Genomic DNA, 18,490 nt, shown 5'->3' with positions numbered 1-18,490 from the left:
ACGTAAAAAGGGGTCAGCAAACACCCATTGAGTAAAGAATCAGGTGCCAATGGGAAAACACACAATGATGATGATGACTACTATGGGATAGGGTTAAAACAAGTGAGAAGGGAGACACCAGACAGCAAAGATACATAAGATGGTGGGAGGAGGGGTGGGGTGGGTGCATTCCAGGGACCTTCGGGCAAGAGTGGCAATGTTGATTAATTTTAGGCTAAGTTGGATATGCATATTAAAATATTATGAGTAACCACTAAACAAATCGAAAAGGAATGTAGAATTTCCAAACCAGTAGAGGGGAAAAAAAGAAACTTCAATCAATCCAAAAGAAAGCAGAGGAGGGAGACAGAAAGCACAAAATGAATGACAGACATGTTTTATATACTGGGAAAGACTAAACAAATATTCATTGTTATTACTCAAGTACAAACATCTTTACCGAGGTCCTCCTACACAGAAACGACCAGGGCACACGATCCCCAAGGGACTCACAGCTGAGTGAAATGGACATCAAACGTCCACAGGGGATGGACCATTCAGAGGGGCTGGCACATTTCCTCCTCCCATAATCACAGCCATTTGCCAAATGCATCTATCTTTTTCACCTTGGCCCCCAGGAAGCTCAGGCTCTAATTTCCAGCCCACAGAGTCCACATGAGCCCCAGGTGTTGATATTCTAGGCGCTCCCTCTGAGCTGCTCTGATTTCTTTTTCTTAACACTGGCTTTTAATTTATCATCAACACTCTACCATTTTACTATTCTTATTGTTTCTATAAACCGTCTCAAATCCTTTGACACAAGGTGGGGTATAAATTAGCAAGCAAAAAGTCCAAACGAACAACAAAACGCACAAAATAAAACGAAGGAAGAACTTTCAAAGAGCCCAGATCTTTCAGAGACATGCCCTTCTACCTTATTTAAACATTAAAAAGAAATGTTTTTTAACTTAAGGCAGAGATTTTTAGGATGATGGTCTTAAAAAAAAAAAAAAACTGCAAAACATGTTTGAAATACCTACACACACACACACACACACACACACACACACACACACAACAGGGGGTCTCATTTCATTTCCAAAGCCATTCTGTTGTAAATAGATAATTAGCACTTAAGCACACCTTTCAGGGGGTTTATATATTAACATGAAAATACCGTAATTACGGCTGGCCAAAGTGGCTTGACGACCACTTAGAATTCTAGATTTTTCATCTTTATTAGAAGTTAACTTTCTCTCTTTTAGCCCCTGAAACACAGCTTGGCTTTGTGAGCAATTCTTTTTGGTGAAGAATAGAGCAAGTTAATCTTTTGAATCCACCGCACTCTTCCTCTAGATTTCTATCTGAGCGTTGGTCTCCCTCTCTCTGGGCGACCACGTGTTTATCAGTCACCCTGGCTTCTGCGACTACAAGCCACCAAAACTCCTCAACACCAACGTGCTTCTGAGCGGACACAGCCAGAAATGACATGAACCCAGAGTCCAAACTTTTTTTTTGTTTTAAATATTCCATCTCGAGTCTTTGCGGGAAGAGCAACCTGTTTCTGAAAATGTCTGGATCGGGACCTTGTATCCAACTAATGCGCAAAGGAGCCAGAAGCCGTTTGAAGCCTGCTGTACACATCCGGGGTGATTATTATGAGCTCTTCAGAAGATGAAGTTGGTTGGATATTTTGGTTGAAGTGACCACAGCACAAGGTTTTTCTTTTCCTTTCTCGTTCGCTTAACAAATACTTGGCGATAAACACTTGCCCGCGTTGTCTGCTCTCTGCCCCCTTGGCCACCTCCAGGGCCACTCCCAGCCCTCCTGCCTCTCCTGGAGTCCCAGTGTCCTCCCCTGTCTGCTACGGTCATGCACCACCCAGCAGCCAAAGGGAACTTCCAAAACACTGAGTCAGGGCTTCCCTGGTGGCGCAGTGGTTGAGAGTCCGCCTGCCGATGCAGGGGACACGGGCTTGTGCCCCGGTCCGGGAGGATCCCACATGCCGCGGAGCGGCTGGGCCCGTGAGCCATGGCCGCTGAGCCTGCGCGTCCGGAGCCTGTGCTCCGCAGCGGGAGAGGCTGTGACAGTGAGAGGCCCACGTACCACACACACACACAAGAAAACAAAAACCACTGAGTCACACCATGTCCCCCCCCTGCTCTGTGGCCACGTTAACACTCAGAACAAAATCCACATCCTCACCCTGCGGGTCAGCAGACTGGGGCCTCCCTCCCTGGCCTCTGCCATCACTGCGCTCAGCCCTGCAGGCCTCGGGCTGCACACCAAACAACTCAGGGCAGGGCCCTCTCCAGCTTAGGACGCTCTCGGAGAGGCCGTCCTAGATCACCTATGTCAAGAAACCTCCGACCCCCGTCACTATCACCTCGCCCTGATCATTGATCTGATTCATCCATCCAATCCCCTAAATGATCTTGTCTGTTTACAGTAAGTCCCCTACTACGAACCTTTAAGCTGCGAACTTTCAAAGATGCGAACGTGTAGAGTACAGCAGTATAGTATTTTTATTTCAAGCCCAGGGCGTCCGGAAGCAAGCGTAAAAGCAGTGGTGGTGCAGTCCTATACAGCCGACTGTGCTACCTGGGTACCTAGGCTAACTTTGCTGGGCGTACAGACAAATCGGACTTAGGAACGTGCTCTCGGAACGGAACTCGTTCTCATGTAGGGGACTTACTGTACTTTGCTTATCGCCTGACCCTGCATTCGTCCTCGGGCCCTCCTGGCAGGGGCTACATTGGTCATCACCAAACCTCCAACACCAAGACAGGGAACACGGTAGGCCCTCCGCTCAAGACATGGGATGAGCGGGATGCGTGTGGACCCCTCCCCTGTTCTCCCGCGGTCATAGGCCAGCGGGAGAGACAGACACTCAGCTCAGCTCACCCGCAGCGGGGCTCTGAGGTCAGCAGGCGTGTGGGCCGGGAGGGGAGACGAGCGGGAGCTCCAGGGGGGCTTAGTCAACACATGGTGTAAACGTCACATTCTGCGGATGCAGACGTGGACACCCAGAGGGAGAAGCGAGGTCGCCTGGCCAATGAAGTGGGCCCCAGGACCCCCTGGCTTCAGCGCTCCGTCCCCAGCTCTGCCGAAGAGGCTGTGAGTCCTGACCTCGGTCAACGTGAGGCCTGTCAGACTGGACCTGCCGGCGAGCTGAGCTGCCCACACCCTGGGGACTTCGGCCAGTCCCAGGAAACCCATCCCTCCCCCACCACCCTGGCCGCATGGGGCAGGACAGCGGGATGGCTCTGCCCAAGGAAACCCAGAAGGTGTCCGGCCCCAAACTTGGGCTGTGCACGGCCCGGGCGGGGTCACCCAGGTCCTGTCTCTCAGGCCTGATACACTGGATGCCCAGCGCGGAGCTTCCACGGCCCGGGGCAGGTACCGGGCATAAAGAGACGCAAGTGAACACACACAGGTAAGAGACTCTGGGAAGAAGGTGTCCCACTGTGGGGAGGCTGGAAGGATGGAGGTAAAAACAATTTGTCTCAGGAATAAGACAAAAGCAGCGACTTGTACAAGCTGCCGGGGACAGAGCTGTGGGGAGTGGCGAGCCAGAGCAAAGCCTTCCCGAAGCCTGGCCTCACCCCAGAGGAGGGGGAAGGGAGAGAAGAGAAGGGCCGAACCCGGGCAGTGGGTGAGGAGGTCAGCAACCTCTAGCTGCGTCCGAAACAACTGTTTCCCACAGAGAATAACGGTTCTGTGCCAGGGAGCAGCCTCCTGCTCCCTGGGGATCCTGGGGAGCACGGAGATCCTCAGCCCCACCTGCAGCTCCTGCCACGGGCTCCTGAGTCCAACAGCAAAGAGGCGAAAGGACGGCGTGGAGCCCGTCTCTGCACCAACCCCCTATGGTCCTCGGGCCCTCAACGCAGCAGCAAATGAGGCAGAAAACAAAGAAATCCCCTCGGAATGATTTCTCCGTTTCCCTTTCTCTCCCTTCCTCCCTCACAGATTTTAATTAAGGGTTTACTTGCAAAAGACCTAGCTCTATTTAACTAAATCCTTGGACCCCTTCTACATTGTCTTATATATCGTTTTATGCTAGGGCGCCAGTAGAAAGTTAATTATAACTTCTAAACTCTCCACTGCCAGTCATCTTCCTCCCCTGCCTGATGCCGCTAAGGGTAGCGCCACTTAATTAACCAGCCCCTTGTGGGTAACCAGACCTCTCCACGCTTGTTCAACAGACACCCGCGAGCACCCCTGGGGCCAGGCTGGGCTGGGTCCTGAGGACCTGCACGGACTAGGCGCCGTCTCAACCCTCGAGGGGCTCACAGGATCCTGCAGGAGGAAGGGGAGGCTGGCAGGACGGCCCACTTGGGACCCCAAAGCAGCTCGGCAGGTGACGGAAGTGAGTGAAGAAGACACGGGCAGGACAGACAACAGCAGGGCGAAAATAATGGGTGGCGCTGATGACCTCAGAGGGAAGGGAGCAAGGATACCGGAGCTGTGGTTGGGTCTCAGTGGAGGCCTACGTCTTACGACATAGCCTCTGGGGATGGGGCTGAGGTCTGGGAGTTCAGTTTGGGACCTAAAAACGAGTCTAAAATCCTGGTGGACAGCCAGGAGGAGGTGTCTTCTGAGAAGACTGATTAATATACCGGCTGGATCTCAAAGAGGGATCAGGTCTGGGAGGAGATAGAGGTGTCTGCGAGTCTGGGCAGAAGCAAGAGCAGGAGGGTATGACTATCATCTGGAAAGAAGGGGTCGAGAGGCCCACGGTTGGTCCCAGGAGGAGCCACTTTCAGTGAGAAGGAGGAGAACCAGGAACAAAAGGAGGAGATGGAGAAGCAGGGAGCCCAGAGAGGGAGGTGTGGAAGCTGGGGAAGGAGAAGCCAAGCTGGACGGGGCAGCATCAGGCAGGTGGGGAGGCGGAGAGGAGGGGTGAGCACCCGGCTGTGGCCTCTGGGCAGTCGCTCTGAGGCCAGTGCCGGGGTCTGAGGCTGCAGGAGCCGGGGGTGGGAGCGAGGGATGCGGTGGCTGCAGGCTTCTCCTGACAGGGGCGTGGGGAGGCCAGCCTGGCCCCTGCCAGTCGCAGAGAGCAGGCTTCCTGGCATCTTGTGAACCCCGTCTCGTGAACTGACAGCTCTTGAGGACACGGCTGTCACTCAGAGCCAGGGGCAGAATTTGGCCTGGTGTTCGTCCCTCGGGGAAGATGCGGGCGTGTCGCAGCCTCAGGGTCAGGCGCTGCCTCTGCAGACGGCATCCTGGGAGGCGGGTGCTCCTGGGCGCTCGGCCTCTGTCCCCACCCTCAGCACCCCCCGGCTTCCAGTGGCGAGCCCAGGCTCACCTGCCGGCCTCAGCTCCTAGGCTCATCCTGGAGACCCCCACTCAGCCTCTGCCCTTTCGCAGACCCTCCCGGAGTCCCGTATTGCGACAGCCATGCCCACACTCTTCTGCGTCACAGCCCGGCCCTCCTCGAAGCCCCATTTGCTGCTGTCCCACCCAACAGCAACCAGCCCTGCTGGGGACGCAGGGACCAGCTCACGGTGCAGACACCCCGAGTCTACGTCTCTGTCCAGGGCCTCCCCCGGCTAAGGCACTGGCTGGTGCTAGGGATGAGACGCGCCCTGCCCTCCAGGGGCTGACAGTCTCAGGGGGAGGCAGGGCGGACGGGAGGCATGAGGACACAGACAATTCCCTCCACAAGGTGAGGGCCACCACCAAGGACTGAATAGGGAGCCCTGGGTGCACAGGGAGGAGGGACCAATGTCGCCCAGTGGGGCAGGGGGAAGCTTCAGAAGAACGACAGTTAGGGGTGGGTAGGACTCTGTCGGGTGGACGAGAAAGAGCCTTCCCAGCAGGGGGACGAGCATGAGGCAGGGCCCAGGTGGGGCACTGGAGTCTGCCAGTGTGGCTGGAAGAAGATGGCTCGCCGACCTTGAGGCTCGTTGATTTGCCTGTGTTCGTGGCGGACTCAGCTCAGGGAGAGGCAGGCTTCTTACGACAACAGCTGCCACTTCCGGAGGGCTTCTCCTTGCGCTAAGCACTGTATGGGAACATGATTCTTCAATCCTCCCCAACCCCATGGGGTAGGTAACTAATTCTTCCCATTTTACAGATGAGGCACAGAGAGGTTGAGTGGCTAAGCTAAGGTCACACAGCAAATAAGAGGCTGAAGCAGGGGTGAAGACAGGTCTGCCTGACTTCCAGGAGGGAGCTCTTAACCTTCATGCCGTCCCACCTCCCTGCACAGACACGACTTACTGGGCCAACCAGTCTGTGGGCTCCACGCTGCCGGTCCATCCTCACGCAGTTACTGCGGGGAAGCAAGGAGCTTCCAGCACATCCTTTTCCATTTTCAGCCAATTTTGCTCTTCTTTTCACTCTTTATAGCCAGAAAGCCCGTGCTTAGCAAATTTTTAGCTGCTTACGGGGACATTTACAAATCAAGCTGGTGTTTCTATTTCATGAACGTATTTGGGATATTAATGGCCGAAGGGAAAAAGGATCTGCTCAGAGGGGCCCTGTCATCCCCAACCCAGCGCCCCCCAAAGAACACAGACCCAGACAGAAGCCTGCAAGTGGGCAAAACGTGGACACCACGCACACCCAAGCCAAGAGCAACGCCGCCGACAGCAAATTAGAGTCGCGTGAGTTTAGCCGCACCGCTCCCCAGTTAGGTGCCTCTCACAAGGAGGGCCTCTATTAACTTTTTAACCCTTCTCCTGTCTGTCTGGAGGTGCCCCCTGGAATATGATTTTAGATGCTTTCCATGAGATCAACGAACAGGGAAGAAGCTGGTTATGAATTTCAACTCTGTAACTTTCTCACTCGGGCGGAGGAAGGGCTGGGCCAGTGGGCCTGAGAGGTGGATGGGGCCCCGCTGGCCTAGGGAAGGGGCTCCAGGGGAGAGCTTCTGAGCGGCTGGATGACACCAGCACTGACCTGAGCCCAGCGCGGCCCCTAGCCCCATCCTGGGACACACTGTGCACCAGACACCAGAGAGGCCAGCATTTCTTTAAAAACAGCGAGATTTTAGTGTTGCCTTTTTAAAGCTACGAGAATAATACATGCTCCCTATAGAAAATCAGAGGGAAAAAAGAAAGAGAGAACCATAAAGAAGAAAATAAAAATCCCTCATGATCCCATCTCCCAGACATCGCTTCTGGAACATTCCAGAGCCTTTGCCCTCACCGGCCTTGCTGTCTCCGCAATCCAGGCCTTTTTAAAGGTCACTCCCATACACAGACCTTCCCAAAGACCCCATGGCACCTAGAATCAACCCCAAACTCCTGCCGCTGGCCCACAGGGCATATCTGAACCAACCGGTGGCAAAGCCTCCACACTGCACACCTGCCTGCCTGCCCTCAGGTCCTCTGCAGCCGCTGTGCCCCTGCCTGCCCTCAGGTCCTCTGCAGCCGCTGTGCCCCTGCCTGGAGTGTCCCTCCTACATCACCTCACTCTCACCTCCACGCCTCACCCAAAGCCACCTCTTCAAGGAGGCCTTCCATGGCGCCTCAAGGGGCTCTCAGTCACCATCACTCCCCCTGGGCCAGCGCTCTGCCGACCTCATCACGTGAACGGTTCTCTTACTGCTTCTGGTGTATCCACCCATCCACTGTGTCCCCATCACCAGACGCAGCACCCTGTCCTCACTCCCCACCATCACCCACTGCATGGGGCACACTTGCACAGAGCTCTCAGTGAGGTGTACTGAATGGACGAATGAATACCCCTGCGGTCTTTGCTGAGTGTGTGTGCGTGTGTGTGTGTGTCTGCAAGAACTGCCCACACGGCTGAGGTCGCAGGTCAACTCCACACACACACAAATCATCTACCGCTTCTCCCTGCAACTCAACGTGAAGGCTCAGCTCAAGGCCCCCCGCTGCCTACTGTGGGACCAGCCCACGCCCCCTACCTCTACCCCAAGGGGGCCCTGATCTGCGAACGCCAGCTCCTGGACGCAGTAATAACACCTGCACAGCCCTTTACGGTTCACACACTTGAACATTTCCTCCATCCCAGTGGAGTCTCAAAACAACCTGCCTCCAAAGAGGCAGGCAGGTCAAGGGGAGCCTCACCACCCCCAGTTAAAACGAGGCCGGGGGGCTCAGAGAGGTCACACGACTGCTGCCATCACCTGGGAGAAAGCTGACCCTGGACGTCTGGCCCCAAGAGGCACAGCCCACACCTTAACTTCGAATCAGTGAGGTTTCACCATAAAAACAAGAGAGGTGATAACAGAGGAGAGGACAGAGCTCGGCTCTGGAGTCCAACTGCCTGGGTTTAAACCCCAGCTCTGCCACTTACTAGCTGTGTGACCTTGGGCAAGTTCCGTCACTCCTCTGGGCCTCGGTTTCTCCTCTGTCAAGTGGGGATGACAATAGCTCCCGCCTCGTTCCCTCATCAAGAGAAGCAAATGATTTAATAATATACATGAAGGGCACATGCCAACACTCAATAAACACGGAGCCCTTTACAACACCACCCTGAGCCCATCTCTGCCGCATCACCACACCCCTGGCACGTGAACCGCCAGCCCACAGAGGTGAGTCACCTTGCGCAGCGGGCCAGTTCCCAAAAAGCCAGCTGCAGACGGACCGCTATAAACCCACTCCTACTGATGCCCTAACTCCCATGCAAATTCCTCCAGCTCTGTCACTCTTCAGGCAGAAGCCCCGCCCAGCCCACTTGAGTGACAAACACTGACATCTGCAAACACTTCAAGGCTGCCAAGGGGAGAGGTTCCTTCTGTAAAAGGGAGACCCCTCTGTAAGTTCACCCTTCCCACCCGTGATGATCCAGGCAAATAAATCAATCCCACGTCAAGTGCAGACATGAAGAAAGCCTCCTCAATTCCTCCAGCACACAGTTCTGACTTCAGTTACGAGGCAAGTAAAGAGATTCTCCTAAAATGGCCACATCTCACCGTGCTGGCCCTCCCAGGCCCCTGCTTTCCCCTTATGTGCAGAGTCTCAGGGAGTCCCCACCCCTCTTTCCAGGCTCATCACCCTCACGTTCTCCAAACCTCCTCCTTCCAGTCACAACACGTCATGCCACCTCTCAAGTGTCCCCCCGCAGGCTTTGGCCTCCGCTGTCCCCTCAACCTGCAGCTGCTCTGTTCCCAGCACCATCGCCCAGCTCCCCAGGCCGGGCCCAGCCCAACGGCAGCTTGTCCCAGAAGCCGCCCCAGCCTGGGAAGAGGCCACCACCAGCCTCTGCACTGAGATCCCACAGCCCTTGGCCACCACCCCCCTGGCACATGCAACTGTTGGGTTCATTTACTCACTCAGCTTGGAGACGAGCACGTCTGGGCCGGGGGGACATCGGAAATAGTCCCTCACTTCGGGAACCTCAGTGCAAGGGAGCCGACATCGTCTTCTGTCAGATAGGGATCTAAACAGCACCCACCCCAAATGGCTCTTCCTCAAATTCAGCCCGGCAGTGGTGGTAAGGAGCCTGGCACACAAGCAGGTGCCCGGCCACCAGCGACTCCTGTTCTCTGCCTGGGACACGGACTCAGCTCAGCCTCACATCTTTTGAGACCCACAGCAGGGGGACAAGAAACCAGCCGCCGTGAGGGTCCCCTCCTGGGAAGCAGCCCGGGGCGTGGGGAGAAGCCCAGGGCAGACTCACCGACAGGAGCCCCTCCCACCCCAGCCTTCACAAAGCTCAGCCCAAACAGGCCCCTTGATGAGAACTTCCCATTTGAATAATCAATATTTAAAGCTCCGAGCCCGCCAAGGGGAGTGCAAGGCCTTGCTTGTAAATATTTGTCTCGACTGGCAGAGCCAGCCTCTCCCGCCGCAGCCACCCGCCTCGCTCCTGGCCCCCCTCTGCTTGCACAGCTCCCAGCCAACTGCACAGCGGGACGCCCCTGGGGAGGCGGGGGACCGTCTGGCGGCCACGAGGGGCTGCATGGGGAGGTGGGCCCGCCCCGTACCCAGGCCTCTGTGTCAACAGCCCAGGGGCCACCCATCTGTCTCCTTGGGCCATGGCACAGAGATTCGCTGGGAGGTGTCCCTGGATTCCAAGCAAACGGCTTTTCCCAGGGGGGCACCCCAGATTTATGTCTTTCTTATTTTGGAAGAAAGCAAAGCCAAGGACAAAACCCTAGGGGCGTGCTTGCAAATCGTGGCCCACCATCTCCTATGGCGCAGGACGGCACTCCGCTGCCTGTACCAATGGCTGCCCACGGAGGAACCCACACCGGGCCCCCTGGGCTCCTGCTTGGGGCCACGAGGCCTGGAGGGTCCCCTCACTGGAGAAGCCGTCAATGACGGTGGGTGGCTGTACCTACCAGCTGAGGTGCCTGCCCTGACATCACTGTTCCCAGAGAGTCATTCATTCATCCGTCCATTCAGCCACTTATCTGCTCATCAATTATTACTCGGCATCTACCTGTACCAGGCGCTGGGGGCTGGACACACAAGTGGACAAAAACAAACCCGGACAAAATCCCTTTGGGAGGAAGTCCCCCAGGCCAAAAAAATCCTACCAACAAATGGAAAATCACAGCAGAGACAAGCGCTGGCGTAGGAGACCTCCCAGGTGTCACGGGAGAGCGAGAGGGGTGTGGCCTGGTCCCGGAGGCCAGGGGGCTTCCCAGGGGAGGTGGACAGGTGACAAAGTCCAGGGAGGGGCCGGGCAGAGCAGGGAGGAAGGACGGAGGGCAGGGGGCCGCCCGAGTCCGGCTGCTCACAGGCACCGCCCCTTCTGGCACCTACCCAGCCACTCGTTGAATTTCTTCACCTCGCTCGGGAGCCCCAGCTCGGTGAAGTCCCCGGCATGAATGAGCACGTCGCCGTAGGGCATCTGGATGGGGTCCGTCCTGGAGTGGGTGTCAGACACGCAGACAAAGCGGGTGTATCCGGGCGGCTTGGGGGCGTCATGAGGCACCGGGTCCACCCTGAGGGGAGAGAAGATCATGGGGTCACGGGGTCGCGGCGCTGGGAGGCTGCAGCTCACGTCCCATCAACTCAGACCACAGCCAGGTCAGATCACACGTGGTCCAGATCACATCCGCCTGCCCACCTGTGTCCGAATCCTGCCCCTCCTGATCACTAGCCGGGCAAAACATTTCCCCCTGAGCCTCAGCTTCCCCTCTGTAACGTGGGAAGCCCCGAGGGTTGCTGCGAGGTAATGAATGGGAAGGGCTGACAGGTACAGCCGGGCACCTGTACCCGCGTGCACCTGTATGGCGGCTACAGCTAACCTGCTGCTTGACAAGTAGTACCTCTCTACCTTTTTTTTTTCATTATCAGCCCTTAAGGGGCCTTTTCGCCTTCTTTCTTTTTTTCTTTTTTTTGCGGTACGCGGGCCTCTCACTGTTGTGGCCTCTCCCGTTGCGGAGCACAGGCTCCGGACGCGCAGGCTCAGCGGCCATGGCTCACGGGCCCAGCCGCTCCGCGGCATTTGGGATCTTCCCGGACCGGGGCACGAACCCGCGTCCCCCGCATCGGCAGGCGGACTCTCAACCACTGTGCCACCAGGGAAGCCCAAGGGGCCTTTTTAGATGTTTTTTCTACTCACCCCTCTCTCATAAAGTTCTAACACCACAGATACGCCGTATATCTGTTCATTTACTGTGCGTGTATCTGTGCTTTAGAATCAGAGTAAGATTTTTTTCACCCCCCAAAACCAGTTTTCACCCCCTTGGGGGGTGCTATCAGCCCCATCAGGGATGCATGGACGGAGCTCCACCTTCCAGCCGGAAGATCCGACTCTCTGGCACTGTGCAGAGACAGCACAAGTAGAATCCGGGGAGAGCCACGAGGGAAGGGGGGAATTTCGTGGGAACTTGTGAAACAAAGCACTAAAGACAGGCAGCAATTTTCCAAAACTATGAGATGGTCCGATCGGGTTTAGAACAAGGGCTTTCCAAGGTCCTGTAGGAAAACAGTTCTGGAATCAGAAGACCAGGCTTCAGATCCCAGATCTGCTGCTCGTCACTAATGTAACCTTAGGAAAATGTCTGGCCTTGGTTTGCTCGTCTGTAAAATGGAGCCACCTCATTAGGCAACAATGCTCAGAAAATTAACAAGCTGCACAACTGTTAAGTTCTTGGTCCCGGGGAGCCCCTGGGAGCCTTCTCGTCTTACAGAGGAGGACACTGAACAGGTGCCCCCCCCCCAGTTCAGGGCTCTCCCCAAGAGCCACACTCTGCCTCCTCAGCTGACTGATTTTTCCAGGCTCAAAACTCTGAAAAACAACGCAATGACATTTCAACGAGCTGCTCTCTCCCAACGAGGATGCGGCTCGAGGAGTTGTGTTTAAATCTAATTATGCGCCAAACCAAAAGCAGCGCCACATCAGTTACGTAAATACTTTCAAAGGCATCTTTCTGATTATGCTTCTTCTTCTTCAGACAAAATACTTCGAAGAAACGTAACTAACACCTTACGAGAGACGTGGGTTCAGCAGGCTAATGTGCGGGGACCTTTAGCACGCCCCATCCATCGCAGCTACAGTGTCACATCAGCCCCTCCACGTCACCAGGCTGCGGCGGGAGGGGGTCGCGGGGCACCTCTCTGGGGGTGGTTAAGTCAAGTTCGAATCCCAGCAGGTCAGAGTGGGACCCGACCGGGGAGAAGAGGAAAAATCCCTGAGTCTGATGATGGCAACAGGAGGGTTCTGGAGCCCTTCTTCATCCCTCTCATTCCTTCATTCATTCCCTCATTCATTCAACACAACACATCCTGAATGCCTACTGGGTACCAGCCCTGAGCTCAAAGCTGGGGAACTTAATGAGCCAGGCCTGATCCCAGACTGACGGTGGACACAGACCTGGCCAGGAAACGACAATAAAGTCACAAGATTCGATGGGGCAGCAGAGGGGCTGGGGGCCAGAGAAGGCCCTAACCTGGCCTGGGGCCCCCTGAACTTTCCAGGAGGAGGTGATGCCTGAGCTGGTCTGGAAGCTCAAATCTCCCTCCCAGTAATTGCTGCCACTCCTCTGTCCTCTGGGTCCCTCCCCCCACCCCATGTGACAGTCTTGCAGGGAGCTGGCCTGTGAATCCACCTGTCCGCCCCTAACACAGCTGATTGGACCAAGGCAGCCAATCACTACTGGGCTACTGGCCCAGCAAGGAACACGAGTGAGCCAATCAAATTCATTCAAATTCATTCATTCTTTCTTTCTTTCTTTCATTCCCCCTCACATACACTGAGGTTGTGAGGACACCACAAGGAAACAGAAAACAAGTCAAAGAGAAAAAAAAAGGAGACACAGGGAGTGAGATGCCACCCCCTGTGAGTCCCTCGTGGAGGAGCCCTGAGCAGTTCCCGCCATCAGCCAGCCAAGAGCACGCGAGTTGCACCGGCGCTAGTCAGGCTGGGCCTGCTGCTGGAGCCCAAGCTCTTTAATTAACTCTGTTCTTACTTCCCTCCGCCCCGAGGCTTCTGAGCTCAGTGAGGAGGCAAACCTAATAATCCCCAGAGAAAAAAAAATAGACTCTTATTTCCCGGCACTGTCCTCCGGCTATTTGGATTGTAACAAATGCTGAACCTTGAAATAATAACAACAGTAATGACACTGATGATTTCCAGGGCTGAGAGCTCATTATGTGTTCAGCGCTGTGCATGCATCTGCTCTCTTCACCCTCACAATGACTGTCTGAGCAGGGCACTATGGTTGTGCCCATTTTATAGATGAGGAAACTGAGGAGCAGAAAAGGCTCACGTGCCCAGGATCTCAGCTATGGAAGCTGGTGGAGCTGGAATTTGAAGCTGGTTTTTGGTTCCAGAACTCACACCAAGCTGGACTATTTCCAGGCCTTCATTTCATTCAGTCAATCTATGGACAAATGCTTCTTGAGTGCCCCCTAAATACCAAACACCTGCTAGGCACAGGACGGGACACCCATAGGGACCACCTCGTGCAGCTCCCAGAAACCCTGCCGGTGTTTAGAAGTGAGGAAAAGAGCGAGAAGAATGAAGATACGGAGAAAGAGAACGAGAGCACACAAAGGGTGGGAGGACCCGGCAGCATCCTTTGAACCCTAGATCCAGCTGTGCCTGAAGCTGGTCCCAATCTGGATTTCCCAGCTAGTTACGTGAGCCAGTAAACTCTCCTTTACCCATAAGACAATTTGAATTGGGTTTCTGACACTTGCAATGGCAAAACCCTGGCTAACCCCTGAGTTCCAGCAGCCCTGTGGAGTAAGTAACTGAGGCCTGGAAAGGTTAGTCCCACATCCAGGGCACCTGCTAGTACGTTAAAGAGCAGAATTTGAACCTAGGCCTTCAGAACTGGAATGGGGGCATTTAACCTCACACCTTCTCGCGACTAGAAGAAACAAAGCAAAATGGTTATTCCAGAGTCGTTCTTCATGGACCAGAGAGAAGGTATGGAAACAAGTGTTCCTGGTCTGGGGGGGGCCAAACCCGACTTTCCCAAAGCCTCTGCCTGCTGAGGGCCCCATCAAGGCTGTGGCTCTTTCTCTCTCTCTCTCTGAGACCTATAATCTGTCACCACTCTCTCCAGCCTCACAAGGGATCTGCCCACCGGAATCCTGGCGGCAGGCATGGTGCAGAATAGAGAATGCAGCCTCCGGCACCTGGACCCAGCCTGGCACCCTGGCTCGGCAACTTCCTCGCTGTGCCCTGGACCCTCCCATCCTCCAGTCCAGCTCTGTAAGGTGGGAACCACCCAGGGCTGCCCCCTGCAGCCCATTTCCTGTGCCCTGGACCCCTTCTCGGTCACTTTCTCCCCTAAGCCATTGGCTCCCTGGAAGTGCAGCTCCTGGTACCAAAGACTCATGTGGGCATCAGAAGCAGAGCCCCATCCCCCCACTACTTCCTGGGGAAATAGGGTACACTGAAAGCCAGGGGGTGGAGAGCAGAGGACTCGTTCCTTCAGTGAAGTTCCAAAACCATGTCCAGCCACGTAACTGGACACGAGCTGTGGCGTTCTAGAATGAGAGAGAACTCTGGTCCCCTCCTTTCATCCTACAGGTGGGGAAACGGAGGCCCAGAGGAGGGTAGGGACTGGTTGGCACTGGGCCACACTGCCCAAGGCTCTTTCCACGAAGCACTGGCTCCGAGGTGACCTCCATCCTGAGTCCCTGTGCCTGCCCTTCCTCCCCACATCCTGGCTTTGCTTTTGCTGGTCTTCCAAGCTCCGGGGTTATGCCACCACCCCCAGGAAGCCCTCCTTGATCTCCCACCACACTCTTCCTGGGGCGTGCACCCTGCCTCATCCTTGCTCCCTTTTCTTTCCCCCCTCCTGTCCACTGTGCTAGGCTCGAGGGACAGCCCGTGCTGGTGGAGGGGACAGATGCTTAGAAAACTGTCCCACAAATGAACGCATAAGCACAGGCTGAAGCCTGTGTCACGAAGGGAAGGCTCTGAGTGCTTAGATCGGGGTGGGGGGCCGTTAGGAAGGTCTGGGGAAGGGTCAGGGAAGGTGTCCCCAAGGAAGTGACACCTGGGTGAGATCTGAAGGATGAGTCTATGTTGTCAGGACAAAGAGTAGGGGAGGCAGAGGGAACAATGGACTGTCCCAGAAAACACGGAAAGAACAAATGTGTATGGGGGGGGGTGGGAGGAATTGGGAGATTGGGATGGACACATATACACTATTGATACCGTGTATAAAATGGACAACTAATGAGAACCTACTGCATAGCACAGGGAACTGTACTCAATGCTCTGTGGTGACCTAAACGGGAAGGAAATCCAAAAAAGAGGGCATATATGTATATGTAGAGCTGATTCATTTTGCTGTACAGTAGAAACTAACACAACACTGTAAAGCAACTATACTCCAATAAAAATTAATTTAAATAAAAAACATAAATGTCCCAGAAACCAGAACTGCACCTGGAGCCCTTGGGGAGAGGGTGCAGGATGCGGCTTGAGAACAGACAGAGCCCAGGTCGGGGCTTTCTTCCTGCCACGCCCCCTCGGCCCCTCCCGGGGCCAAGGCTGACCCTCACTGTCTCCTGGAGACCTCTCAGTGCACAGACGGGCTAGGGGCCACTGGGTCCCTTCTGAAGCCTCCGTGTCACCTAGCGAGGGGGTCGGCACTCCAACCTGGCGCAGAGGTGAGGGCCGGGGATAGGGGCCAGTCCCAGCCTGGCGCAGAGCAGTGCCCCGCCCTGCTACATTCTTCAAGGACCCCGCACAGCCTGACGTGCTTGGAGGGTCTTTAAATGGGTTAGTCTAGTATCCACCGATGGGACTCCCTTTCAAGGCCAGAGAGGAGTCGCCATGCCTGGCACCAGCTCCCCACCCCCATAAGGTGGATCCCCAGGGTAACCCTGTCCCGCAGACACTGCTCTCACCTTCTCGCTGAGCAACAGGCCACCCGTCCACCTGCCCACCCAGGACTAAGGGGCCGGTGACTGGAGGGGCTCTCCCCAGACCACCGCAGGGTTTCTCGGCCCCCAGGGTAAGGGGTCTTCCGTCTCAGGGCCCAAAACCCAGAGGCCCAGATCCAGACATTCACTCCTCAGGCAAAGACAGCCTCGTTACCGCCAGGGTCTCTGGGGGCAACTACATAAATCACAGGCTCAACCGGAGGCCGCGTTTGGATGGTCACTGTTGTTACTAATGTAAATTGTGGATTTATTAAATAGGGCCCCTCGCTCCCTCACCCGAGACAAAGCCCAGGGTGGCGATAAATTACGTGTTGGGAAGTGGCATCCGTCCTCCCGCGTCTCCCTCAGTGGAGACTCGCCATGGAAACCCACGTGCTTCCCTGGTGCACAGGGTGTGAGTCCAAAGAAGGGGGGTGGGAGGGAACGGCGCCCCGCCGAGTCCCCACACGATCCGGCTTCACCCAGCTGGGTACAAAGTTGCATTTCAAAGGTGGGTTGACCCGAGCAGGCAATGAGAGAGCACCGGATGAGGAGTCCAGGACCAGGGCGCACTGCGTGCTCTTCCCAGGACCCGGCCCACACCCCCGGCCTCCCCAGAGCCCCACGGCCAGTAAAGCCTGGAGCCCTGGCCTCAGGAGCAGGCAGCATAGAGCAGGCCAGGAGGGAGGCAGCGGGGCAGGCCGGTGGGAACCTGCTCCGCCCACGCCAGCTGAGCGACCACGAAAAGCCGTTAAGCTTTTCCTCCACAGCACTTGTTGCTCCCAGGGTCCTACGCTATCGCGCACTTCAATACTCTTACGACGTGTCCCACTGGAGGGTCAGCTCGGCGCGGGCAGGGCTCTGCCCCGATCACTGCTGTGTCCCTGGCACCTAGCCCAGCCAGCGAATACTAACGATACAGGACATCGTGGCCTGGCCCCCCTCTATGTGGGTTCACCTACCTGACCCTCAGTATTACAATGAGCGGCATTACATAGACGGGGAAACGGAGGCACCGACAGACACCCGACAAACAAGTGGCAGAGCCAGGATTCAAAGCCAGGCAGGCCAGCCTGGAGCCCACACTCCTAACTAACCAGTGTGCTGCGCAGCTGCTCACAAACACCCCGAGAGGACGGATAAATGGATGAATGAACAAATAACCCGCAGTTGTTAAGCGGGGGAATCACCCTTCTCTCACCTGGTCATTCACTGCCCTTCCTCAGGACACAGCCCGGCCCACGGGGGCCCGCGTGGCTCCCGCCCAGCGCACCCTCCACCCAGCTGGGCGTTCCTGCACTTCCCAGCCGCCCCCCAGCTCAGACCCTGCGGCAACTTCTGCCTGGCCTGCTTCCCCCTCCCAACTTGCTGCCCTCACTCCTCGTCCTCTGGGTCTCAACCTAAAAGTCAGCTCTTCCAGAGGGTCCTTCCTCGGCCCCTTGGCCGCCCTGTCTCCTGACTTCTGTTGCCCTAGCCCTGTTCTGGGACTGGGGGCTGCCCGGCGGGGGTGTTCTACAGGACAGCTCTGCCTGCTACTACTCAGCTGTATCTGCGGCGCCCAGGGGCCCCTCTAATGGGTGTGCAGACAAATGGGCACAGACACATACCCCACCTGCTCTGCCCGAGGGGCCCGGTGCTCTCGCCCGTCCCCAGTGGCATCCGGGGACCTCAGACACTGTCACTTCCAGCCCAGGAGGAGAAACCCCAGCAACAGAAGAGAAAACCCAGCCCTGGGAGGGCCTTCCCCCTCTGCAGCAGCCCTGCCAGGCCTCAAGGTCCCAGAGACCAAGGAAGAGCGGGCCTGAGACCCAGGGCCTCCCATCCTGCCCAAATCTGCCAACCTGGCTCCAAACTGGGTACTGGGGTTAGTTTCCCAAAGAGAAGTCGACCAAACAATAAAGTAAGCAGCTACCGACAGGCCAGCCCTGCGGCTCCCACAGAAATGAATGTTTTCCAGAGCAGGCGCTGCAGGGAAGAGGGTGTTCCCAGCGCTGGAACCCACCCCCAGGCCTGGTGCCCACCTGCCTTCCAGAACCCCTTCGCCCACGAATGATCTCTCTGCACCCATCCTCTGCAACAGAAGACCAGTCCCGAGGGAACCACACAGTAACAAGAGGCAGCAACCTCCCCACCCCACTTCCAGGCCCGGGTGTGGAAACCCCTGGCTCCTTCTCTACGCGGGCCGCAGGCCGCATTCTCCCGTCTCCCCGAAGGGACGGCCGCTGATACCTCACCTGACCACGGCTCCC

At 56.2% G+C, this 18,490-nt stretch overlaps 1 protein-coding gene across 2 annotated transcripts in view; it reads right to left on the bottom strand.

Moving 5' to 3' along the window:
• The window catches only part of MPPED1 (metallophosphoesterase domain containing 1), a 77,130-nt gene that overhangs the window by 45,135 nt on the left and 13,505 nt on the right, over positions 1-18,490 (bottom strand). For both annotated transcript variants that reach the window (XM_060023991.1, XM_060023992.1), the window contains exon 3: positions 10,668-10,849. In XM_060023991.1, the coding sequence (XP_059879974.1) occupies positions 10,668-10,849 (182 nt within the window). The remainder of the gene's footprint in view (positions 1-10,667; positions 10,850-18,490) is intronic.

Source organism: Delphinus delphis, chromosome 11 (genome assembly GCF_949987515.2).
Source record: "Delphinus delphis chromosome 11, mDelDel1.2, whole genome shotgun sequence".
Lineage (NCBI taxonomy): Eukaryota > Metazoa > Chordata > Mammalia > Artiodactyla > Delphinidae > Delphinus > Delphinus delphis.
Note: the sequence above shows the minus strand (reverse complement) of the source record. Positions and strands in the feature narration are given on the sequence as shown.